Source organism: Triticum aestivum, chromosome 3D (assembly GCF_018294505.1).
Source record: "Triticum aestivum cultivar Chinese Spring chromosome 3D, IWGSC CS RefSeq v2.1, whole genome shotgun sequence".
In the NCBI taxonomy this organism is placed as follows: Eukaryota; Viridiplantae; Streptophyta; class Magnoliopsida; order Poales; family Poaceae; genus Triticum; species Triticum aestivum.
The window spans coordinates 592,702,971-592,729,406 of NC_057802.1; the positions used below are offsets into that span (position 1 = coordinate 592,702,971).

General features: G+C 43.8%; 1 protein-coding gene across 4 annotated transcripts; it reads left to right on the forward strand.

The window, feature by feature from the left end:
- Positions 1 to 19,827: 19,827 nt before the first annotated feature.
- On the forward strand, positions 19,828 to 26,067 carry LOC123080768 (cysteine-rich receptor-like protein kinase 10). 4 transcript variants are annotated; one of them, XM_044503712.1, is made up of 12 exons: positions 19,828 to 20,121; positions 20,653 to 20,782; positions 20,870 to 20,931; positions 21,024 to 21,957; positions 22,180 to 22,271; positions 23,124 to 23,191; positions 23,520 to 23,630; positions 23,764 to 23,908; positions 24,567 to 24,777; positions 24,853 to 25,090; positions 25,178 to 25,328; positions 25,415 to 26,067. In XM_044503712.1, the coding sequence occupies exons 4-12, from the start codon at positions 21,054 to 21,056 to the stop codon at positions 25,739 to 25,741; spliced, it is 2,247 nt and encodes a 748-aa protein (XP_044359647.1). In that variant the 5' UTR covers positions 19,828 to 20,121; positions 20,653 to 20,782; positions 20,870 to 20,931; positions 21,024 to 21,053; the 3' UTR covers positions 25,742 to 26,067. The 4 variants fall into 4 exon arrangements, with proteins under 4 accessions (XP_044359647.1, XP_044359645.1, XP_044359644.1 ...); XM_044503710.1 differs by lacking the exons at positions 22,180 to 22,271; positions 23,124 to 23,191 and having other exon boundaries at positions 19,829 to 20,121; positions 20,645 to 20,782; positions 23,727 to 23,908; positions 24,549 to 24,777; XM_044503709.1 differs by lacking the exons at positions 22,180 to 22,271; positions 23,124 to 23,191 and having other exon boundaries at positions 19,829 to 20,121; positions 23,727 to 23,908; positions 24,549 to 24,777.
- The last annotated feature ends 369 nt before the right edge of the window (positions 26,068 to 26,436 follow it).

Here is a 26,436-nt window from a genome sequence, read left to right on the forward strand (position 1 = left end):
AATATGTGTTGTTTTGCACCACATGGAAGCGAGTCTCTCAAGATGCATCCGTAGGGAGTGACCAAGCCGTGAACACCTATTGGGACCGCATCAGGAATATTTCGATGAGCGCAACACTAGTGAACACCTATTGGGACCGCATCAAGGAATATTTTGATGAGCGCAATGCCGAAAATTGAGATGCTATGTTCGATGTTATATCTATGTGCATTTTAATTTGTTGGACCAAGAACTTTGATTGATATGATGCACTTCTGGTTGTAGGATTTTGAACTATGTTTGTTATGGAAGTTGAGTTCTTGTTAAATCTGAAAATATTGCTCTATATGATGATTTTGATTCAAAATAATGCGGTTGTATAGTGGTTGTAGTGCGGGCTGCAGGTTCCCGCGGCTTTACATCATCAATGCATTATCTATTGGAGTAGTACTTTTACATCATCCACAAATATACATCATTTATTGGAGTTAACTCTTTTTTTGAAGATGTAAGAAATTACTTTTACATCTCTAAATATACATTGCCTATTGGAGATGCTCTTAATAACAAAGCATGTTGTTGGCTATATGCCAATGCCATATCACATAAAGCCTTTATTTCTTTTGAGAGGCACATGAGGGCATCTCTAAGGCGGACCCTCAAACCTCCACTATATGTCCGGAACACAGTGTCCGGGCCACTTTTTTCATCCAACGAGGACCTAAAAATGTCCGTTTAGCAGTCACGTATGGATTCCAGTATCCAAAGGACAAATGTGGGGGGTTTTGCCAAAGTCCAGACATGCACTTGACCAGTCACATGCATGGTGCTCCTCTTCTCTCTCCCCTCCCAACCGCACATGCATGGTCCCCTCTCCTCCCAACGGGACACAAAACCATAAATATTCCACCGCATGCATGGTCCCCATCTATTTTTTCTCCTCTCATATCCGGATACTTTGTGATTAACATTGGATAGCTCACTCCCGCATCATGCCCGCGGACCATGTCTGAAAATAAAAATAGACATATACCGAAGAGATTTTTGGGCCAACCTTGAAGATGCCCTAAAGCCATTATAAAAGCCCACTAATACAATAGATTAGCTGTAAACTAGCTATTATTATTATTTAATGTAGAAAAAAGTATACTTTTCGTCCCTCAACTCTTCGATAAGTCTAGGTTTGGTCCCTTAACTCCTAAACCAGTCAACTTGCACCTCTAACTCTTGAAACAGGACAAGTTTAGTCCCTCGTCTCGACTGATCCGGTATCGCTGCTGACTCAGCACGGTTTGACTGGTCTTCGTCCATGTGGGTGGTATTTCTCCCTCCTACTCACCCTCTCTCTTCTTCCTTCTCACTGTCTTTGTATGAGCATTTCATCGAACACATGAAGCGCACCTATACTTCTTCTGTCTTTTCGTCCGACATAAATGACGCGAGCGCATCCTCGGCCGTGCTTCGTCTGTGCCGCGAGCACACCGCCGATGCTGTTGCAGCTTGGCACGCATGCCGACGGCAAGTGCAAGAACGCCGGTAGCGAACGACAGGTCGACAAGGTGACTCTGATGGCACTGAACTCGGCGTGGGCAGAGCCGGGGTCCAGTGTGGTGGAGCGTGTTCTGTACAGCTTTCGAGTAGGCGAGCACACCAGGGTTCTTCTGGACCACCTCGTCATCGTCTCCCTGACCTCGCCGCGCACCAATACTGCAGTTAGATCCACGCGCACTACCTCGCCATGGCCACGAACGCCGTCGACTTTTATGGGAAGAAGAACTTCATGGCCGACGGCTACCACCACGGGGACGAAGCACTCGAGTTTGCGGATGATGCAGAGTGCCTCCATGCGGTCGTAGCGCAGCAATCCCACGACGCACGTCAGCATTGGTCCTGGCCAATGTGGCAGGCGGTAGCGGGCTCTCAGCAGCTCGCCTCGGCTTGCCGACTACACTTCCCAGGCCTCTGGTTGGCTTCCTCCTCCTTGCCATTGCCACAGTACGCCCCAAGGCTAGACTGCTGTTGAGTCGAGCCGCCTCTGTCCAAACCATCGCCGTTGTATGGAATCGCCTCACCCTTCTCGGCCGTCCAGACCATGGTCGTCGTGCACAGCTGTTCCCTCTTGGTCGTACATCATGTAGAGCATCCCGCGGTGGACTGCGATGTCCAGCAGCCGATTTGTGCTTTCGGAACATCCAGCAGACAACACAGGAACCAGCACCCAGTGCTTCCCAGGAGCGTGTGTGGACGGAGAAGCTGTGGCATACGCCATCGAGTAAACTGGTGAAGGCGCACTTTACGGGAGGTGGTGAGCCATGGGAGCTCCAGCGGTGGCAACAACCTTTGCTCAACCATGAAAGGCACACAGGACTGCATGTCAGGTGTTCAATGAAATGGCTCAGCAAGCCGATGAGAGAAATACCGCCACATAGACGAAGAAGGATCAAAACCGTGTTGAGTCAACGGCAATACCGGATCAACCGAGACGAGGGACTAAACTTGTCTGGTTTCAAGAGTTCGAGATGCAAGTTGACCGGTTTGAAAGTTGGGAGACGAAATCTAGACTCTCTGAAGAATTAAGGGACGAAAAGTATACTTTTCTTTTCAATGTTTACATGTAAAGGGAGACCAGGATACACTCTTGATTGGTGGAAATGAAAGGAAAGCAGGCTCACACCGCTGCATGCGGGGGCGATAGCTGGAGCGCCCGTTCCCTTCTTTCTGTTCCTTCTCTCTCCTTAGTGACTTTTGATGACGTGTCTTTCATTTCCACCAATCAAGAGTGTATCCTTGTCAGAGAGCATTTTATGTAGAGCCGGCATGGTACAGAGAGCATTTTGTCTTGGAGTTGCTTGCGTAATTTACATGGCATTTCAAAGGCCCATGGATAGTTGTTGGGGATTTTAATGAAATTATGATTGCAAGTGAGAAGGAAGGAGGCAGTCAAACACCAAGTGGTATGATGTAGGCCTTCAGGAACTTTTTGGCTGATTGTGAGCTTGAGGAAGTTGGATATATGGGAGACCCGTTCACCTGGAGTAGGGGGTCATTATAGAGAGATTGGATAGAGTTGTGTGTAATGCAGCATGGTCTGACATGTTTCCACCTTCAACTCTTATTCACAAACATCATGTTCATTCAGACCACATGCCTTTGGTATTGGAGACGAAACACAGTGATGCTACTGGATTGCGTAGGCTGAATGGGGCAAGACAGTTCGAGGCCCGCTGGTTACAAGAAGAAACAGTCAATGAAATTGTTTGTACTACTTGGGACAAGGCAAAGCTATCAGGAATTGGTCCTTCTCTATTGGTCAGAACTCGAGCAGTTCACGCTGATCTCCATCAATGGGATTGCGATGTGGCTCCAGATCAAGAGGAGATTGTGTGGCATGCTTAGAGAAATTTTAAACACTTATTGGAAACTTACATGATCAAGAGGAGATTGTGTGGCTTAAGATGGGGCGGGCCAATTAGCTTTTGCGCGGTGACATGAATTCATTTTTTTTTCAGAGAGCAACCACGGCTCGTAAGAAGCGCAACCAAATTAAAAAGCTTTTGCGTGATAATGGAAATTAGTGCCAAGTTACGGATGATCTGAGTAAACTTGTTTCAAGCTAGTTCTCTAATATCTTTTCGTCACAAGTACTAGATCCAAATTTGGAGGTGTTATCAAGGGTGAGAGAGACGAATTGTCTCAAGTGATATGAATACTGCCTTATTAGCCCCCTCTTATTGGGGATCTTAAAGCACCCAGACTCGATTGTTGAAAGTATACCCTGAAGGCAATAATAAAAGTGTTATTATTTATTTCCAAGTTTATAATTACTATTTATATTTTATGCTATAACTGCTATGATACTCGAGGCTGCGAAAACTAAGATGCTCATAGAAAAACTCATGTGCACGTATGGAATTATAAATGTTAAAATAGAGTCATAGTCTTGCCTCCAGCACTAGTTCAAGTGTTGCATGATGGTTATTTGTCTCGTCATAGGCATAGTTAAGTGTAACGATAATGCCGATAACTTTGAGAACACTATGCTAGAAGAATACTTTTATTGAATTGACCCACATTGATGGTTATACTATGAGGTATTTTCTAAGCGTTCACTCAGTGCATTTATCGGGAACTCGACAGTGTAAGCTGGCAACCGAGTATCCAGGTAATTGAACTCGGTAGTGCACAAAACCGTCAAACATTGCCCAGTGCCCGTAAAAAGGAATTTGGCGACTAGAAGAAACTCGGAAATGCCACAAATTCGCTGATTTACGTCGGTCAACTTGGTACACTCCTAGCAAGTTGACCCCACCAATGACTAGGCGACGGAGATTTGACGACGGCTGATGTTTGCCGGGTTTCCACAAACGAAATACTTGGCAATCCTTATGCCTTCTTACTTTTTATTACAGAATTCTAGGGATCACGTCGATGTCGAGCTCCGTGAAAAAAACTCAGCAAATATCTAATAGGTAGGCCCACGAGAGACATGCCAACGACTATTAGATGGTTGGCCTTCCTATGCCAAGTTCCGTTAGAAAAAACTCGACATAGACCTAACCCTTTGCCTCCCCGTGCTACACGCCTATATACGTGGGTGTGGGAGCGAGCTCGGCAATCGCCTACCTCGCATCTCCCCCATGCCATCCCTTGTCTCCTTCCTTCATCGCCGCTGCCTTGCCGACCTCGTCCACCGTTGCCGCCGTGCCGCCTCCTTTCCTTCTTCCCGCTTCCTCTCTCCTTCTCCCAACCGACCTCATCCATGGAGCGGACGAATGTCGCGGCTATTGCGTCCGTCGCCGCCACGGGCGCTGTCTCCATCGCACGATCTATGGTGTCGTCGACCATGGGCTTCACCGAGGCCGCATCATCCATTGCACCAATGGCCAGAACAGCCGCCACGGCCACTACCGTTCCCGCCATTGTAGCTGGACACCCCTCTCCTGTTCATGTCGGCTCCGGCGACACACTTGGGAATAGCTCATCCACCGCCGTTCTTCCTCTCCTCTCCCCATCAGCCACGACCGCGCGAGGTGAGCTTCTTCACTTTTTTCCTGTTTTTTTCCTTTTGAGAAAATGGATGTTTATTTGTTAACTGTTTAGTATAGTATCAGAGTAGTTGTTATATATTGTTAGTTGCTAGCTTTTGAAAATGATCATGTACATACACATACACCCACTCATATGAATGCACACACGCACACCATATCTCTATAAGTACCTCCGGAATACTGAGCCGACACAATATCTTGGGATTGACCAAGTCAACCTTGATGGACGGGGATACAATTGTTCTTCTAACCATCCAACCACACGTTGTTTCGTCACTCAATGTAAGAACTCAAGGATTAATGATTGAGTCCCCTAAAAAAGTTCACTATTCGTCAAAAAAAGTGTTGATACTTCTGAATCTACATTTTTTCTTGACACTTCTTGCATCTGCGAAAAAACAAAAAAAAATTATTTCATCCATGTGGGCATGTGGCCTGGGCTGACACGGTATTACCACACTGTTGCGACTAATAATTAGGCTGGACGCGGGATGGGCTGACACGCACCGAACGGTCGACAAAAGGCCCATGTGAGACCACAGAGCCAGCTGGTCGAGAGAGACGGACGGCGGATTCTCATGTTGTCAGCCAGTCATTCTCCTCCTCGTCGTCCACTGTAGTTGAAAAACAAGTGCACTCCTCCGCCGCCCTTCTCCACTGAATCGAGTGGCTACTCCTTCCCCACTCCCCACCCTGCCGACTATCTCCGGGCCATGCGCCTGGACCGCAGGATACGTTGCCGAGCGAACGGGAGAGTGGAGCGAGCGACGGCGCCCGGTGGCGACGTGCCGGAGAGGAGCACGGAGGGCACACACCGGCGACGCCATCCTACAGTTACCTCGTAACCATCTCATGCACCAACTTACTTTTGCTCGGCGGTTACCTCGTAACCATCTCATGCATCAACTTACCAACATCGGTATCCACGATATCATCATGATCTTCTCACGATCACATGAAAATCAATCAACTTCAGTATCCACGATACCTCCTTGATCCTCTTTCTCATCATCAAGCCGGCGTTATTATTAATCAAGTTATTATTATTATAGTTAGCTCATAGTGTGACCTACAACGAACTGGGCCCATATCCGCGGGCGCGGCTATCGATATATTAAACACACACTCTGCAGAGATTAGTACACTGTACCCTCACCACGAAACCCATGGCCTCGTGCTCTCATTCGGGTGGATGATGACCCACAAGTATAGCGATCTATCGTAGTCCTTTCGAGAAGTAAGAGTGTCGAACCCAACGAGGAGCAGAAGGAAATGACAAGCGATTTTCAGTAAGGTTTTCTCTGCAAGCACTGAAATTGTAGGTAACAGATAGTTTTGTGATAAGATAATTTGTAACGAGTAACAAGAAATGAAAGTAAATAAAGTGCAGCAAGGTGGCCCAATCTTTTTTGTAGCAAAGGACAAGCCTGGACAATTTCTTATAATGAGAAAAGCGCTCCCGAGGACACATGGGAATTATCGTCAAGTTAGTTTCATCACGTTCATATGATTCGCGTTCGTTACTTTGATAATTTGATATGTGGGTGGACCGGTGCTTGGGTACTGCCCTTTCTTGGACAAGCATCCCACTTATGATTAACCCCTATTGAAAGCATCCGCAATTACAAAAAAAGTATTAAGGTAAACCTAACCATAGCATTAAACTAGTGGATCCAAATCAGCCCCTTACGAAGCAACGCATAAACTAGGGTTTAAGCTTCTGTCACTCTAGCAACCCATCATTTACTTATTACTTCCCAATGCCTTCCTCTAGGCCCAAATAATGGTGAAGTGTCATGTAGTCGACGTTCACATAACACCACTAGAGGAGAGACAACATACATCTCATCAAAATATCGAACGAATACCAAATTCACATGACTACTAATAGCAAGACTTCACCCATGTCCTCAGGAACAAACGTAACTACTCACAAAGCATATTCATGTTCATGATCAGAGGGGTATTAATATGCATTAAGGATCTGAACATATGATCTTCCACCAAATAAACCAACTAGCATCAACTACAAGGAGTAATCAACACTACTAGCAACCCACAGGTACCAATTTGTGGTTTTGATACAAGATTGGATACAAGAGATGAACTAGGGTTTTGAGAGGAGATGGTGCTGGTGAAGATGTTGATGGAGATTGACCCCCTCCCGATGAGAGGATCGTTGGTGATGACGTTGGTGATGATTTCCCCCTCCCGGAGGGAAGTTTCCCCGGCAGAACAGCTCCGCCGGAGCCCTAGATTGGTTCCGCCAAGGTTCCGCCTCGTGGCGGCGGAGTTTCGTCCTGTAAGCTTGTTTATGATTTTTTCGGGGTAAAAGCCTTCATATAGCAGAAGAGGGGCACCGGAGGGCCACCAGGGGGCCCAGGAGACAGGGGGCGCGCCCAGTAAGGGAGGGCGCGCCCCCACCCTCCTGGCCAGGGTGTGGGCCCCCTCTGGTACTTCTTTCGCTCAATAATTCTTATAAATTCCAAAAATGACTTTCGTGGAGTTTCAGGACTTTTGGAGCTGTGCAGAACTGGTTTCCATTATTTACTCCTTTTCCAGCCAGAATCCTAGTTGCCGGCATTCTCCCTCTTTGTGATAAACCTTGTAAAATAAGAGAAAATAGCCATAAGTATTGTAACATAATGTGTGATAACAGCCCATAATGCAAAAAATATCGATATAAAAGCATGATGCAAAATGGATGTATCAACTCCCCCAAGTTTAGACTTCGCTTGTCCTCAAGCGGAAGCCGATATCGAAAAATATGTGCACATGTTTAGAGATAGAGGTGTCGATAAAAATAAAATACGGATATGAGGGCATCATGATCATTCTCATAACAGCAACATACATAGGTTTTGTCATATGATTTCTTATGCTCAAGTAACAAGCTATTCACAATGTCAAGTATGGCTCAGAAACTTCATTGAGAAGTAACAAACTATAATCTCAGTCATTGAAGCAATTGCAATTTATCGTAATATCGGAAAGAGTCAAGAGTAGAGCTTTTCAGCAAGTCCACATACTCAACTATCATATAGTCTTCTACAATTGCTAACACTCACGCAATACTTGTGGTTATGGAGTTTTAATCGGACACTGAGAAAGATAGGGGCTTATAGTTTCGCCTCCCAACGTATTCACCTTTAGGTGATGTCAACAATAATAACTCATGCTAACTTACATCCAATTTGATATATATATCAGGATCTTTCCAACACGAGGTGCTTGCCCAAGGATAAAATGAAAAAGGGAAAGGTGAAGATCACCTTGACTCTTGCATAATATAAAAGACATAAAGTGAAAGATAGGCCCTTCGCAGAGGGAAGCAGAGGTTGTCATGCGCTTTTATGGGTTGGCTTTTATGGGTTGGATGCACGAAATCTTAATGCAAAAGAACGTCACTTTATATTGCCACTTGTGATATGAACCTTTATTATGCAGTCCGTCGCTTTTATTACTTCCATATAGCACGATCGTATAAAGCTTATTTTCTCCCACATTAATAAATATACATATTTAGAGAGCAATTTTTATTGCTTGCACCGATGACAACTTACTTGAAGGATCTTACTCAATCCATAGGTAGGTATGGTGGACTCTTATAGCAAAACTGGGTTTAAGGATATTTGGAAGCACAAGTAGTATCTCTACTTGGTGCAAGGAATTTGGCTAGCATGAGGGGGAAAGGCAAGCTCAACATGTTAGGAAGATCCATGACAATATACTTTAACTGAGATGTGAGAAAACATAAACCATTACGTTGTCTTCCTTCACCAACATCAACTCTTTAGCATGTCATACTTAATGAGTGCTCATAATCATAAGAGATGTCGAAGATAGCATATTTATATGTGAAACTTCTCTTTCTTTATTACTTCCTATTAATTGCAACGATGACCAAAACTATGTTTATCAACTCTCAACAACTTTTATGCCTCATACTCTTTATATGTGAAGTCATTACTATCCATAAGATCAATATGAACTCTTTATTTCCTTTTTATTTTTATTTTCTCACGATCATAGCAAGATAGCAAAGCCCTTGACTCAACACTAATCTTTATTATATAGCTCACTGACTCGACTACATAGAGAGATCACAAAGCAAAACTCAAAACTAATTCATACCAAAACTTTATTCTACTTGATCAAGATATTACTAAAAGCATCGAACTAAGTAAAACGGTAAAGATAGGAGTATGATGGTGATACGATACCGGGGCACCTCCCCCAAGCTTGGCAGTTGCCAAGGGGAGTGCCCATACCCATGTTATTATATCTCTTTTGCTGGTGAAGGAGATGGAGTTGTTGATGATGTATGCTTGTCGTCCCTCTTCCAAGGCATACGCTCCCCATCATAGAAGGATGATCGAGTCTCCGGAATCCTTAAATCTGCAGCCAAATTCATTCTCTTGAATCTATATTCGTACTCACAGTTTTGGTTTTGCTGGTCATAGATCTGGGCTTGGAGGTGCTCGATCTTCTCGTGAAGCTTAAAGATGGCCTCCCCGATGTCCTTGGTGTCCAGCTTGTGGTTGTTGGTGAACTCCGTGATCATTATGTGATTGGAGTCAAGTCCACGCTCAACCATCTCCTGACACTTGAAAACTTGTTGCTCAATTGCCTCGAGCCTTGCCTCCACACTTCTGGTCCTCCTTGGTCCCTCAACATCGCGGATGTGCAACACCCCCTCATGCATCTCAATGGTTTGAGGGTGTTGCAGCACCTCCGTGAGGTAGGGTTGATGACCTTCTCGAAGAACTTGTCATTGGGAGCGCTTGGAGACGTCATGGTGCTCTAGGTCTGTCAGAAAAACAACTCGAAACGAAAACAGAAGATTTTTGCGTGATACGGTGGTCAAAACTTTCGGGAGATTATATAATGAATTTTTACCGACCAAAATACGTAACATGCAAGAAAACGGAGTCCGGGAGGCACACGAGGTGCCCACGAGACAGGGGGGCGCGCCCAGTAAGGGAGGGCGCGCCCTCCACCCTCGTGGAGGCCTCGTGTCCTTCCTGGATTACTTCTAGCTTTCCGAAATTCTTAAATATTCCAAAACTGATAGAAATTGCCATTAGAATTGTTTTGGAGTCGGTTTACTTACCGTACCACATACCTATTCCTTTCCGGAGTCTGAAACGTTCTGGAAAGTGTTCCTTATGTATTCCTCCGGGGTTATGGTCCCAATAATATTAGTTTCAACATTTATAGGATTACCTGAGATGTAATGCTTGATTCTTTGACCGTTCACCACCTTCGGATTTGTGCCTCCGAAATTGTTGATTTTTATGGCACCGGAACGATAAACCTCCTCGATAACGTAAGGACCTTCCCACTTAGAGAGAAGTTTTCCTGCAAAAAATCTTAAACGAGAGTTGAATAGCAACACATAATCACCTACGTTAAATTCTCGCTTTTGTATTCTTTTATCATGCCATCTTTTAACTTTTTCTTTAAACAGCTTGGCATTCTCATAAGCCTGGGTTCTCCATTCATCAAGTGAGCTAATATCAAATAACCTCTTTTCACCGGCAAGTTTGAAATCATAATTGAGCTCTTTAATAGCCCAATACGCTTTATGTTCAAGTTCGAGAGGTAAGTGACATGCTTTTCCATAAACCATCTTATACGGAGACATACCCATAGGATTTTTATAAGCAGTTCTATAGGCCCATAATGCATCATCAAGTTTCTTGGACCAATTCTTTCTAGATCTATTAACAGTCTTTTGCAAAATTAATTTGAGCTCTCTATTTCTCAATTCTACTTGACCACTAGACTGAGGGTGATAAGGAGATGCAATTCTATGATTAACATCATACTTAGCAAGCATTTTACGAAAGGCACCATGAATAAAATGTGAACCACCATCAGTCATTAAATATCTAGGGACTCCAAACCTCGGAAAATAACTTCTTTAAGCATCTTAATAGAGGTGTTATGATCAGCACTACTAGTTGGAATAGCTTCTACCCACTTAGTAACGTAATCAACAGCAACTAAAATATGTGTATATCCATTAGAGGCAGGAAAAGGTCCCATATAATCAAAGCCCCAAACATCAAATGGTTCAATAACAAGAGAATAATTCATAGGCATTTCTTGACGTCTACTAATATTACCAATTCTTTGACATTCATCACAAGACAAGACAAACTTACAAGCATCTTTGAAGAGAGTAGGCCAATAAAAACCGGATCACAATACCTTATGTGCAGTTCTGTCTCCAGCGTGGTGTCCTCCATATGATTCGGAGTGACACTTGCGTAGGATCTGTTCCTGTTCATGCTCAGGTACACAACGTCTAATAACACCATCTACTCCTTCTTTATAAAGGTGTGGGTCATCCCAAAAGTAATGTCTTAAATCATAAAAGAACTTTTTCTTTTGCTGGTATGTGAAACTAGGTGGTATAAATTTAGCAGCAATGTATTAGCATAATCAGCATACCATGGAGCAGTACGAGAAGCATTAATGACCGCTAATTGTTCATCAGGAAAGCTATCATCAATAGGTAGTGGGTAATCAAGAACATTCTCCAACCTAGACAAGTTGTCTGCAACGGGGTTCTCAGCTCCCTTTCTATCAATAATATGCAAATCAAATTCTTGAAGCAAGAGGACCCATCTAATAAGTCTAGGCTTAGCATCTTTCTTTTCCATAAGATATTTAATAGCAGCATGATCAGTGTGAATAGTAACTTTAGAATCAACAATGTATAGGTCTGAACTTATCACATGCAAATACTACTGCTAAGAATTCTTTTTCAGTGGTAGCATAATTTCTCTGGGCAGTATCAAGAGTTTTACTAGCATATTGGATAACATTTAGTTTCTTATCAACTCTTTGCCCTAGAACAGCACCTACAGCATAGTCACTAGCATCACACATAATTTCAAAGGGTAAATTCCAATCAGGTGGCTGAACAATAGGTGCAGTGATCAAAGCTTTCTTAAGTATTTCAAATGCTTCTACACAATCATCATCAAAGACAAAAGGAATATCTTTTTGCAATAAATTAGTCAGAGGCCTAGAGATTTTAGAAAAGTCCTTAATGAACCTCCTATAAAAACCGGCATGACCAAGGAAACTTCTTATACCTTTAATGTCCTTGGGACATGGCATCTTTTCAATAGCGTCAACTTTAGCTTTATCAACTTCAATACCTCTTTCAGAAATTTTATGCCCCAAGACAATGCCTTCATTAACCATAAAGTGGCACTTTTCCCAATTCAAGACGAGACTAGTGTCTTCACATCTCTGCAAAACTCGATCAAGGTTGCTCAAGCAATCATCAAAAGAGGATCCATAAACGGAGAAATCATCCATGAATACCTCACAAATCTTTTCACAAAAGTCAGAGAATATAGCCATCATACAACTTTGAAAGGTAGAAGGTGCATTAGATAAACCAAAAGGCATACGTCTATAAGCAAAGGTACCGAAAGGGCAAGTAAAAGTAGCTTTGGATTGATCTTCCGCTGACACAGGTATTTGAGAGAAACCAGAATAACCATCTAGAAAGCAGAAATGTGTATGTTTGGATAGTCTTTCTAGCATTTGATCAATAAAAGGTAAAGGGTAATGATCTTTCTTAGTAGCTTTATTTAGTTTACGGAAATCAATTACCATCCTATAACCTATAATAATTCTTTGCGGAATCAATTCATCTTTATCATTAGGAACAACAGTGATACCTCCCTTCTTAGGAACACAATGGACAGGGCTTACCCATTCACTATCAACAACGGGATAAATTATACCTGCCTCAAGGAGCTTTAGTATCTCCTTTCTTACCACTTCTTTCATCTTAGGATTTAATCGGCGTTGATGATCTCTAACTGGCTTGGCATCTTTCTCCAATTTAATTTTGTGTTGGCATAGAGTGGGACTAATGCCCTTAAGATCATCTAGAGTATATCCAATAGCATCACAGTGCTTCTTCAGAGTTTTCAATAATCTTTGCTCTTCTTGCTCTGAAAGGTTAGCACTAATAATAACAGGATATATCTTCTTTTCATCAAGGTAAGCATATTTAAGATTATCAGGTAAAGGTTTAAGCTCAAACACGGGATCACCCTTGGGTGGAGGAGGATCCCCCTAAGATTTCAACAGGTAGGTTGTGTTTCAGAATAGGACCCTGTTCAAGGAATACTTCATCTATTTCCCTTCTTTCATTCATAAACAGATCATTTTCATGGTCTAGCAAATATTGTTCTAACGGATCAGTAGGAGGTACGGCAATAGAAGCAAGACCAATAATTTCATCCTTACTAGGCAAATCTTTATCACGGGGTTGTCTACGAAATTTAGCAAAATTAAACTCATGTTCCATATCCTCTAAGCCAATTGTAACAGTATCCTTTTCACAATCATCCTAGCATTAACAGTATTCAAGAAGGGTCTACCAAATATAATGGGACAAAAGTCATCTTGTGGGGAACTAAGAACAAGAAAATCAGCAGGATATTTAACTTTCCCACACAAGACTTCAACATCTCTAACAATCCCAACTGGTGAAATAGTATCTCTATTGGCAAGCTTAATAGTAACATCAATATCTTCCAATTCAGCAGGTGCAATATCATGCATAATTTCTTCATATAAGGAATGAGGTATTGCACTAGCACTAGCACCCATATCACATAAGCCATGATAACAATGATCTCCTATTTTAACGGAAATAATAGGCATGCCTACAACAGGTCTATGTATCTTAGCATCGGGTTTAGCAATATTAGATGTTTCATCACGGAAGTAAATAACATGCCCATCTATATTATCATCCAAGAGATCTTTAACCATAGCAATACTAGGTTCAACTTTAATTTGCTCAGGAGGTGTATATGTTCTAGTATTACTTTTACGGACCACAGTTGAAGCTCTAGCATGATCCTTTATCCTAACAGGATAAGGTGGTTTCTCAACATAAGTAGTAGGAATAATAGGATCATTATAACTAATAGTCTTCTCTTCAACTGTAATAGGTGCAACTACTTTTACTTCAGTGGGAGGATTATATTTAAACCACTTCTCCTTAGGGAGATCAACGTGAGCAGCAAAAGATTCACAGAAAGAAGCTACTATCTCAGAGTCAAGTCCATATTTAGCGCTAAATCCACGAAAAGCATCAGTATCCATAAAAGATTTAACACAATCAAACTTAGGTGTCATACCTGACTCCTTACCATCGTCGGAACCCCAATCTTCAGAGTTGCGTTTAATTCTTTCCAATAAATCCCACTTGAATTCAGTAGTCTTCAGCATATAAGAACCAGCATAGGAAGTATCGAGCATGGTGCGATTGTTGTGAGAAAGCCGAGCATAAATTTTTTGAATAATCATTTCTCTTGAGAGCTCATGATTGGGGCATGAATATAACATTGACTTAAGCCTCCCCCAAGCTTGAGCGATGCTTTCTCCTTCGCGAGGCCAGAAATTATATATGTAATTACGATCACGATGAACAAGATGCATAGGATAGAACTTCTGGTGAAATTCCAATTTCAATCGTTTATAGTTCCAAGATCCCGTATCATCACATAGCCTATACCATGTCAATGCATCTCCCTTCAAAGATAAAGGGAAGACCTTCCTCTTAACAACATCATCGGGAATACCTGCAAGCTTAAATAATCCACAAACTTCATCCACAAAGATAAGGTGTAAATCGGGATGCAATGTTCCATCTCCTGCAAAGGGATTAGCTAGCAGTTTCTCTATCATACCCGAAGGAATCTCAAAGTGAACATTTTCAATAGGTCCAGAAGGTTGAGGAGCAATTCTTTGCTCTACTGGTCGGGGCGAAGATGCCCCGAACAAGCCCCTCAAAGGATTAGTTTCCATAGTAACAAGTGACAGAAAATTTCAGCACACTATATAAATGTTTCCTTACCAAGTTCCACTCACCAAAGGCGCTTCACTCCCCGGCAACGGCGCCAGAAAAGAGTCTTGATGACCCACAAGTATAGGGGATCTATCGTAGTCCTTTCGATAAGTAAGAGTGTCGAACCCAACGAGGAGCAGAAGGAAATGACAAGCGGTTTTCAGTAAGGTTTTCTCTGCAAGCACTGAAATTGTAGGTAACAGATAGTTTTGTGATAAGATAATTTGTAACGGGTAACAAGCAATGAAAGTAAATAAAGTGCAGCAAGGTGGCCCAATCCTTTTTGTAGCAAAGGACAAGCCTGGACAATTTCTTATAATGAGAAAAGCGCTCCCGAGGACACATGGGAATTATCGTCAAGCTAGTTTCATCACGTTCATATGATTCGCGTTCGTTACTTTGATAATTTGATATGTGGGTGGACCGGTGCTTGGGTACTGCCCTTTCTTGGACAAGCATCCCACTTATGATTAACCCCTATTGCAAGCATCCGCAACTACAAAATAAGTATTAAGGTAAACCTAACCATAGCATTAAACTAGTGGATCCAAATCAGCCCCTTACGAAGCAACGCATAAACTAGGGTTTAAGCTTCTGTCACTCTAGCAACCCATCATCTACTTATTACTTCCCAATGCCTTCCTCTAGGCCCAAATAATGGTGAAGTGTCATGTAGTCGACGTTCACATAACACCACTAGAGGAGAGACAACATACATCTCATCAAAATATCGAACGAATACCAAATTCACATGACTACTAATAGCAAGACTTCACCCATGTCCTCAGGAACAAACGTAACTACTCACAAAGCATATTCATGTTCATGATCAGAGGAGTATTAATATGCATTAAGGATCTGAACATATGATCTTCCACCAAATAAACCAACTAGCATCAACTACAAGGAGTAATCAACACTACTAGCAACCCACAGGTACCAATTTGTGGTTTTGATACAAGATTGGATACAAGAGATGAACTAGGGTTTTGAGAGGAGATGGTGCTGGTGAAGATGTTGATGGAGATTGACCCCCTCCCGATGAGAGGATCGCTGGTGATGATGTTGGTGATGATTTCCCCCTCCCGGAGGGAAGTTTCCCCCGCAGAACAGCTCCGCCGGAGCTCTAGATTGGTTCCGCCAAGGTTCCGCCTCGTGGCGGCGGAGTTTCGTCCCGTAAGCTTGCTTATGATTTTTTTCGGGGTAAAAGCCTTCATATAGCAGAAGAGGGGCACCGGAGGGCCACCAGGGGGCCAGGAGACAGGGGCGCGCCCAATAAGGGAGGGCGCGCCCCCACCCTCCTGGCCAGGGTGTGGGCCCCCTCTGGTACTTCTTTCGCTCAATAATTCTTATAAATTCCAAAAATGACTTTTGTGGAGTTTCAGGACTTTTGGAGCTGTGCAGAATAGGTTTTCATTATTTGCTCCTTTTCCAGCCAGAATCCCAGCTGCCGGCATTCTCCCTCTTTGTGAGAAACCTTGTAAAATAAGAGAAAATAGCCATAAGTATTGTAACATAATGTGTAATAACAGCCCATAATGCAATAAATATCGATATAAAAGCATGATGCAAAATGGACGTATCAGTGGACCAACGGCATTCTGACAAAACTGATCTATTGTCATCACACTCTCCCAGCCACTACGACAAACTCCCCTTTGGGCTAAGTCCTGGGTGGCCGCGTGTCAACTCGTGACACCCAGCGGCCACCGTCACATAAACGGTCCCAAACGGGGACATGGATCCTTACAACAACAACGGGCACACAAGGCTTATGTCTGTCTACCTGATCAGGGTAGCGCGCGCTCATAACCTTCCCTCGTTGGAGGCGCTGGCGAGAGGCATGCCAATAGACCGTATTAGGGCCTTCCGATAAAAGGCAAATGTGGTTGCACTGGTCAGCTCGATTTGGTGGCACCATGACTCAGCCAACGGCTGTTCAAGTTCATTTAACTCCGGTTAAACTTGAATGCAATAAGCTGAGCCATAATAAAATATGATGCAAATATAATGCATGAGCATGATATCAACATAAGCATGGAGGCGCAACATAATCATCAAGCATCACAACAATGAATCATTTATCCCAATGAGGATGGCATACTGACGAGCATAAGTAGAATACTACACATGAGCATAGCATGACCACTAGCATCAAAAACAAATACCATGCAAGAACATGACAATAATACTACCAAGTAAGCATGTAACCAACTAGATGCAACGAAACATGGATAGCAGCGGTACTAGATAACAGACGATAAGCATGCATCAGAAAGAACATCACTACTAGCATCATGTACTACTACTACCAAGCATGGCATGAGAAAATAATACTAGCAAGTAGTACAAGCTAACAAGATGCATCGAAACATAGCATGAAGGTGAACATGAAACCACAAGCATAACCAAAACAACGACAGGAGTAGCAAACAAGCAAGCAGTTAACGGGCAAACATTTATTAAATATTCAAGTAGAAACCATGGCTACTGCATGGCTATCATGCAAGTGGCTGTTGTGGCTTGCCTGGGGTGACGGGGACTCTGGGAAGAAGTGCGGTGAAGCCGCAGAACGAAACGCCAGACGTTCTTCACTCTCGACGGGGGCTGATAAGGGCAAGGGTAAAATGATCATTTTCACTGTGGGACCACCTAGTAAAAATGGTATCAACAGAAAGACCTCGACGAGACGAAGAAGTGGGCATTGCTTTCACCTCGATCGGAGTTACGGTCACGGAGATACGAGGTGTAGAAGCTCAGGGACTAATATGTAATAAAAGTTACTACAAACAAGTCCCTGGGAGGAAAAACTGAAAGCGCCTTCGGGCAGATTATGTTTTCTGAAAGAGAAAGCTTATTTTAGACTGCAGTAGACAGGAATACGCTTTCCAGAAGGGAAACCGTATTTTAGATAAAAGAAAGGAACAAATGCGCTTTCAGAAGAAGAAAACGTATTCCTGGAAAATACGTTTCCACTTATGTGATGTGGCGGGGCGCTGGGCCACTGGCGTGTGGGGCCCAGGGGCAGGGGAGGGGGCCACAAGGGAGGGAGCGCGCGAGGGGGACGGCCGGCTAAGGCCATCTCTGGCCCGGCCGAGCACACCGGCGGGTGCGGGGCGATGAGGGGGCCCCGTTCCCAGGGAAGACGGCCACCAAGGAGGCCTGGAATGGCGGCGAGATGCGGCGCCAGTGGAGGACAGAAGGCGGACGGTGGTGGTGGTTGCCGGCAAAGCAGGGCGCTCCGACGAGGGGGAAGAGGGGTGGGACAAACCGCGGGGAGGAGAGGGACTTGGTGGAGGGCTCGGTAGGAGGAGAGGGGCCTGTGGTGGTCGGGGAGGAGCAGACTCCGGTGATGGCCGAGGACGAACGGCGAACTCCGGTGAGATTTGGCGACTCCGATGAACAAATGAGGCGAGGGAGGAGTGGGTGAGGTGCGGAAGAACTCAGGAGTGATATATATAGCCGAGGAAGAAGTCTCTAGAGCTCACGGGCAAGCTCAAGCTGGGCTCTAATGGAGGACAGGAGCCTCTTGCGGCACGGGCGCGGTGATGGTGACGCGACCGCAATGATTCAAGGCAGGGCAGTGATGCAAGGTGATACAGACGAGCACGGGGGTGCTCCTGGACAAGGCAAGGCGTCGAGACGCGGAGGGAAGAGGCCGGAACAGGGATGGGAATCTCCAGAGCGCGAGATTTGGCTAGTGTGGTCACTGCGTGAACTGGCACACGCGGTGCCTGCTGACCGGCCAAATCATGTCTAGTAGATAATCCTTAGTGCCCTTAGTCGCAATGAAGAAAGAAAAGATCTGAGGGGCAAAGAAGAGATTTGTAGGAGGAACCATCCAGAATAGTACCAAAGTGTTTGTGCTGAACAGAGGGGGCCCAGGCTTAGCCACAAAGGGATTAGTTTGTCTGGTGATGATCACACACTAAGATGACGCTGATTACCAAAAATCATCTAAAGAGGAGGAGGTTAGATAGTACTTGTTGTAGAAAGTGCCATAATGGACAGAAATGGAAATGAAGAAGTAGCACTCACATAAGTGCTGGGAATGAGATGAAATTTGACATGGCCCAATGATTTGGAGAAATGAAGATGCCCTAAAATTTTAATGCCATTTAGAGGAACCAAACTAGCACTTGCTTCATAAAGCATCTCTCTGGACAGAATCTTGCAAAAATTGCATAGGGAAAATAGTTTGATGAATTGAGCCAAAACTTGGGTTGAGAGAGTGAATATAGATGGGAGAATGTCCTGGTAAATTTTCAGCTTAAATAAAGCAATATAAAATATGGTTGATTCATAAAGTGAAAATCTGACCAGAAACCAAGATTTGAAGCTGGGCTCACATGGATGAGTTACATGAGCTCAAATTTGGTGGAGAGGCATGATTTGATCAAATAAAGGATGTGGCATAGTTTCATCTCATTTGTTAATTGTTTAGTATATATAGTATCAGAGTAGTTGTTATATATTGTTAGTTGCTAGCTTTTGAATATGCTCACGTATATGCACATATACTCACTTTTATGAATGCATGGACACCACATCCCTATGAGCACCTCCGGGATAGTGAGCCGACACAATATCTTGAGGTTGACCAAGTCATCATTGACGCCTTGTAGTCGACGGGAACATTTCATTTCACTGAACGAGCATCCTCAGAAGGTTCGGATTAATAAATCCATGAAAATGCGAGCACTATCGTCAAAGTCTAGGACTTAAGCCTGGTGAGCGGGGATATCACTGTCCTGAATCTACATTGTTTTTACACTCCTTGCATCTGCGAAAGAAAGAACAAAATTACTTCAGCCATGTGGGCATGTGACGACGGCCCGGGCTGACATCCACCGAACGGTCGACGCAGGCCCATGTGAGCCCACAGAGCCAGCTAGTCGGCACTGCGAGAGAGACGGACGGCGGAGGCTCGTGGTCAGCCAGTCATTCTCCTACTCGTCCACTGTAGTTGAAAAACAAGCGCACTCCGCCGCCGTCGTCCACTGAATCGAGTGGCTCCTCCTCCCCCACTCCCCACTCTGCCGACTATCTCCGGCCCACGCCGCCTGGACCGCAGGATACATTGGCGAGCGAGCAGGGGAGCGGAGCGAGCGCCGGCGGCCGGCCGCTGCGTGCCGGTGAGGAGCACGGAGGTCGCGCGCCGGCGACGCCGTCGTGCTTCCACTTCCGGTGCTAAACCCGGTACGAAATCGCCTCCTTTTCCCCCATTTTTTCCTCATGGTTTAAGACAGTCTCTCTCGCAATGCAATGCTTTGTGGTCTATAAGCCCCTATCCATAACCCACAGGCCCCTATCTGCAGTGTATCCCAACCCATAAGCCAGTGATAAGACCCTAGATTTAGTTTTAATTTTTTTGCGGGGCTAGATTCATTTTTCAACTTGAAGAGAAAGCATTGAATTTTGCTCACGGTAAACAACATGTTGAATTGAGAATTTTCCGGGTGCCTGTCAAAATAAGGAGATACCAAGCGCGTTTTGAATGGAGTAGACCTCCTAAACTTCCAGCTTAATCCTGTTTTGACTTGGAATAGACTTTCTGCTTAACCCTGTTTTTGACTTGGAGTAGACTTCCGGAACTTTCAGCTTAATCCCTGATATCTGAATGGCTGCTTGTGACATCTCAACTTTGTAATTTAGATCATTTTGGATCTCTTAATTAATTAATTGTCGAGCACACACTTCTTTGATGCTTACAAGACTTCAGTTTTGCAGCGTGATATCTAGAACATGATCACCAGAGCTACTCAAATGGATGGTGGTGTTTCCTTCCATGTGTATCTGACTATCAGCTCCTGACGGCCCGGTGCCGCAAACAGAGGAGCATATTCTTCTAGCACCACAGGTTCCGAATTCTTAGAATTGTTGCCAGCAATAGCATGCTGTCGTTGCAGTTCTGAGCAGATGGACATTTCTCCTCTTTGTTCTTTAGGTTGCCGTGCCATCGCTTATTGATGATCCAGAGTTTATAAGTTGGGGAGGTGGACCTTCGATGTATGCTGGCGTTTTCCCGTTCTCTACATTATTTTTACTTTTTAGTATTATTTTCCTGTTTTAACATAAGTTTTTTGTCTCCTTTTTTTTAGAACTCTTCAGTATCTACAAGTTCCCTGGTTATGAGGTTCCTATCATCCGTGGGTCTGCCTTGTCATCCGTGGATGGCCACGGTCATCCTCCCCCTCCTCCTGCTCCTTGTGCCTCTCACCGCTGCCCAAATGTGGCCATCTTGTGGCGAGAGCGGCGACTACGAATCAAAGAGCACCTACGAAGCCAACCTCAGGCTCCTCTCATCCACCCTCCCGAAGAAAGCAGCATCCAGCACCACCCTCTTCGCTACCGACACCGTTGGCAATGTTCCGAATGTCATCTTCGCCCTCGCACTCTGCCGTGGGGACACCAACTCCTCTGCCTGCGAGGGTTGTTTGGTTACCGCCTTCCAGGACGGGCAGGAGCACTGCACGAACAATAAGGACGCCGCCGTGTACTATGATAGCAATCCCTGTATGCTCAGGTTCTCCAACCAGAATTTTCTCGCCACCACCGTCAATGAACATATACTCGTCATTGGGAGCATCGAGAGCTTGATGAACTTCCCGAAGCTCTTGTTGTTCACGCTTCTGAACAGCACGGCTCAATCGGCCGTGAACAGCTCAAGGAGGTTCACTACCTCACGCTTAGACGTCAGCTCCTTCCCTACACTCTACTGCCTTATGCAGTGCACACCAGACCTGACCGCGGACGACTGTGCGGCCTGTTTGCGGCCTTACAACCAGTATACACTCAAGTACATGGATGGTAAGAAAGGTGGTCGAGTACTGGGGACACGGTGTACCATGAGGTACGAGACATTCCCATTTTTCCAAGGGGACCCCATGCTGCGTATTATCAACTTGGCAACTGAAGTTCCGCCAAACAACAACACTATGCCGATAATTACCGCGAACCCAGCCCCGCAGTCGCAGTCGCCGGTTGAAGCACCACCACCTCCGGAGGCGCAAGCAACCATCCAAGAACTTCATGGTATGTAAAATTCTCATCCTTCCTGGCAGATCCTTGGTTGGACATGGCACCATGGCTTCAATTCGATTCATTGATTTAGGTAACATGTCACACATCTTGCGTGGTATAAATTTTTTAGAGAAAAATTCTAGGAAAAGAAGAGTGAACTCCCTTTGTCTTTCCGTTGAGTGATGGATGCAGCTATTAAAAAGAACTTATACTGATTATTTTATATGCTACTAGAAGTAAGTCAGGAAATTAGAGCTGTATTCTACACGAAATTGTCTTTCATGGCAGTTGATTTGGTCTATATAGTTGCAATGTCTGCTTACAAGGTAACTCGCTACTTAGATCTTTTCACTATTATAATAATTAGCTTATTATGTACTCCCTCTGTCCCATAATAACGTCTTATATTATGGGACGGAGGGAGTATGTGGTAACGTGGTAGCATTTTTAGACAAGTAGACATGAGCTTCAGAATAAATGAATAAAAAGAAATAAGTAGAAGAACTAATATAAGTCAATAACAAAGAAAAGGATGTTTATTGATAAGGGGAAAGATGCTAGAGTCCTCTGTTTGTAAAGCGTCCCTAAAGCGTCGCTTAAGCGTTAGAGCGCCCTCCAGGCTCAAAGCGTCCAACTCGCTTTAGACATGTGTCTAAGGCGTCAGCCTTAGACATTAAAGCGTTTGAAGCGCCCGCTTAGGCGTCCTGATTGGCGCCTTGGGGAAAATGGGACGCCTTAGACTTGCCAGGCAGGGGAACAGAGATCTCTGGCGGGGAAAAGGGGCTGGGCAGGAACACAGGGGCGGGAAAACTGGGCTCACATGTGAAACAGTTACAGTAGAGGAAAGAAAGAGAGAGAACCAAAACCAGAGCATGCAAATCTCCAGCCTTTCAGCTCTTTCCTCTCTCCTCTGGCAGCAGCTTCCTCAGATCTGCACCAGCTCCCTCCTCTCCGGCCACAGCTCCTCCCTCTCCTCTCCGGCTGTAGCTCCTCCCCCCCTCCTCTTGCGCAACCACAATGTATGGCTCCTGCCCTCTCTTCTCCCCCTTCCCCTCCCTTTGCTCTTTCTTCCATGCTCAGATCTGCACCAGCTTGTCATGCCTTTCCTGCTCTGTTATGTGTTATGCTACGCACAGCTCATCTGCTGTTAGGTGCTGCTACTGCCTCTCTTATAGTAGTTGGCTAGTTGCTTACTGCTTAGTGGATGGATTAGAATATATGTGCTCACTAGTGGATTAGAATCAATGTATGTATGTCTCACTAAATGGTACTCTATTCTACTGCCCATCAAGTTCAGAGTTTGTCTAAAGCGTCGCCTCGCTTTACGCTTTAGCGCTTAAGCAGTGAGGCGCCCTCCCCCCCTCCCCCAGCGCCTCGCTTCGCCTCACCTCTTTGAAAACATAGCTAGAGTCAGAAGGTTCAAAGGTCAAAGGGGGACGACACATGTTCAATTGGTTAAGTGTGCTTGAGTGAGATGATCCAAAACCTCAACTGATTTGTCATTTCCTCTATCACTAAATAAATTCGTTTTTATATTTATATGAAAACTATATATGACTTTGTGTTTTTCTTAGGACACAACTCACGCAAGAGGGCGCTCTGGATTATCACTGTGGCAGCTCTATTACTGTCAATATTTCTGTGTATTATCTGTTTTGTTGTATGGATGAGAAGGCGAAGAAAAGGTTTGTTGTTATCACGATTACAACATTCCTCTAAGAAAAACTACCACTTATTTATGTACTCAGCCTTAAAGTTGTATGTGTGCCCCCTTAATTTAGGAACGGAAATCTTACACGATCAAGCTGCCATGAATAGGCCGGAAGAGGACGCATTGGCTTGGAGATTGGAACAGAAGAGTTCGGAGTTCATTCTGTTTGACTTGTCTGAGATATTACATGCTACACACAACTTCTCCAAAGAAAACCTACTTGGGCAAGGTGGTTTTGGCCCTGTCTACAAGGTAAATGCATTGTCTTGAAAAGATTCAATCATATGTTCATTCTAAAATATACATTAAATCATGGTTTCCTAAAAATTATCCTTATATACTTACAATAGCACTAATTACAGTAGTCCAATCTATAATGAATATTGCTATGATTTTCCTAGTTTTGTAAACTACCTTGGAAAATAATATAAGTTCCAGTATCCACAATGGCAGTTATCATATCACTCATCCTGTACTAGCAAACTACAGTGAAAAATGCGAAGCGGCATGCTTTCCATTATGTTGTCGATGCCCTAGAATGATTTTTTTTTTTACTTACAGTTGCTTGATCAACATATATTGTATATAGCCTAAAATCCAGTTTTATAAATGTATCTCAACCAGATATGATTAGCATAAGAAACCTAACGTAGCCCTAAACTAGAAAGAAGAAAAAATTAAGAAACCCTGGATAAAATGTTTATTTTGCACTATTCAGCAGTGGACTGAAACTCTGGAGGAAATAGAAGTAATGCACTCAAATGGAATATTAAGGCCATCTATTGGGTATTTTGATGCTGACATGCTGTTTGCTGTATACACCGGAAGTCCTTTTCCCATGGATGGCATGTAATCCATTTTCTGTAATTTCAGTAAAATATAATGCCTCCAGTTTTGTACATACTTCCAGGGCCAGTTACCAGATGGAACAGAAATTGCAGTTAAAAGGCTTGCCTCACATTCAGGACAGGGTTTCACAGAATTCGAAAATGAAGTTGAACTTATTGCAAAACTACAACACAGTAATCTGGTCAAGCTCATGGGATGCTGCATTAAGGGAGAGGAAAAACTTTTGGTGTACGAATATTTGCCAAATAAGAGCTTGGACTTCTTCATCTTTGGTACGCACAATGTAGTTTAACCATATTTTGGACTGCATTTCATCCGTACTATAAAATGCACTATCTCATGTGCAGATGTTAACCGAACAACTTTGGTTGATTGGAATAAAAGATGTGTGATAATCGAAGGGATAGCCCAAGGTCTACTGTATCTCCACAAGCACTCTCGGTTGCGCATCATACACAGAGACCTTAAGGCCAGCAACATTCTCTTGGACCAGGACATGAATCCTAAAATTTCTGATTTTGGGCTAGCAAAAATTTTCAGCACCAATGATACTCAAGGAAGCACAAAGAAGGTGGTGGGAACATAGTAAGTGTATGAAACAATTAATTAGCTGATTCATCAACCTTTAAATTTTTTATATAATATTTTACTTGTGCCTCCAACTCATTTCAGTGGTTATATGGCTCCGGAGTATGCATCTGAAGGAATTTACTCGATCAAATCTGACGTGTTCAGTTTTGGTGTGTTGCTTCTCGAGATCCTTAGTGGAAAAAAGAATTCTGGTTTCCATCAGCATGAAGACTTTCTTAACCTCCTTGGATATGTGAGCATTTTGCGAAGTCTCGCACACGTATATCCATTATTTTGTAGGCCGAATTCACCTTTTTCATGTTGATAAATTTTCTGCAGTCATGGCATCTCTCGGAAGGAGGGAGATGTCTTGAGCTTCTAGAAGCATCGATTGTTGAGGAGATCCATGCAGCGGAGGCTAGTAGGTACATTAACATTGCGCTAATGTGCGTACAAGAGCGCGCAGACGATCGACCAACCATGTCGACTGTCGTCTCAATGTTAAACAGCGAGAATGTTAATCTTCCAGAGCCTAAACATCCGGCGTACTTCAACCTAAGGGTATCTAAGGAAGATGAATCGGGTAGGGTTCCATACAGTAATAATGCTGACACCATCTGCAGTAATAATGACTTGACCATCACTGAGGAGCCAGATGGCAGATAGTTAATCACTTTGCTTCAGTTGTTGATGGAAGTGCTAGCAATCAGACAACTGGCAGGCAGACCAGGTCAAGTAAACTAGAGCAGATCAAGTAAGAATATCATATTTTGGTTCTGAAGGATGGCGACCGGCGTATCTCTGTAGCGGTTGTTAGGTCCTCCGTTAATACTGTATTTAGCTTTTGTGCACCGCACCATCGTTTTACACTGGTGGCTGCTGCCGTAGGCTTTAATAGAAGACTTGAAATCCAAAGGATTTCAATCTGACAACAGATGCATTAACTGAATCCTGCTGGGTAAAATATGTGTTGCATCTGTATGTGCCTTCCATGTTTTCTTCCAGGTTAATTCCGTTGGCGTGCAAGGCTAACTAGAATCATGGAAACCTTGAGGCCTTAACTGATAAGGTTCCGGTGCTGCAGTTAATCTGTTCGAGCTGATAGCAGTTCCACACTGTTACGAAAAGATGCATTTCCACAGAGATCTTTTTGGTATTATCCTGCTAACGGTCCATAAGTTCATCAACCATACTACTCATTGCTACTAAGAATAGGAGTTCTTGATTTAAACTTTGAAGCAAAATTTATGTGCCAAGTTTGTACCTTCCATGAGTTAAGTAGTTATGTTTGTATTTTATATTATTTTAATAGTATAATATGGAGTGTATACATATATATATTTAGAAGGAAACATACGCCC

Bases quoted from the DNA above. Each gene is read 5' to 3' on its own strand.
- LOC123080768 (XM_044503712.1), top strand. From the start codon at position 21,054: ATGAGGTTCCTATCATCCGTGGGTCTGCCTTGTCATCCGTGGATGGCC. The intron at 22,272-23,123 runs GTAACTCGCTAC...CTCTTATAGTAG, and splicing joins TTGCAATGTCTGCTTACAAG to TTGGCTAGTTGCTTACTGCT. The intron at 23,909-24,566 runs GTAAATGCATTG...ACATACTTCCAG, and splicing joins GTTTTGGCCCTGTCTACAAG to GGCCAGTTACCAGATGGAAC.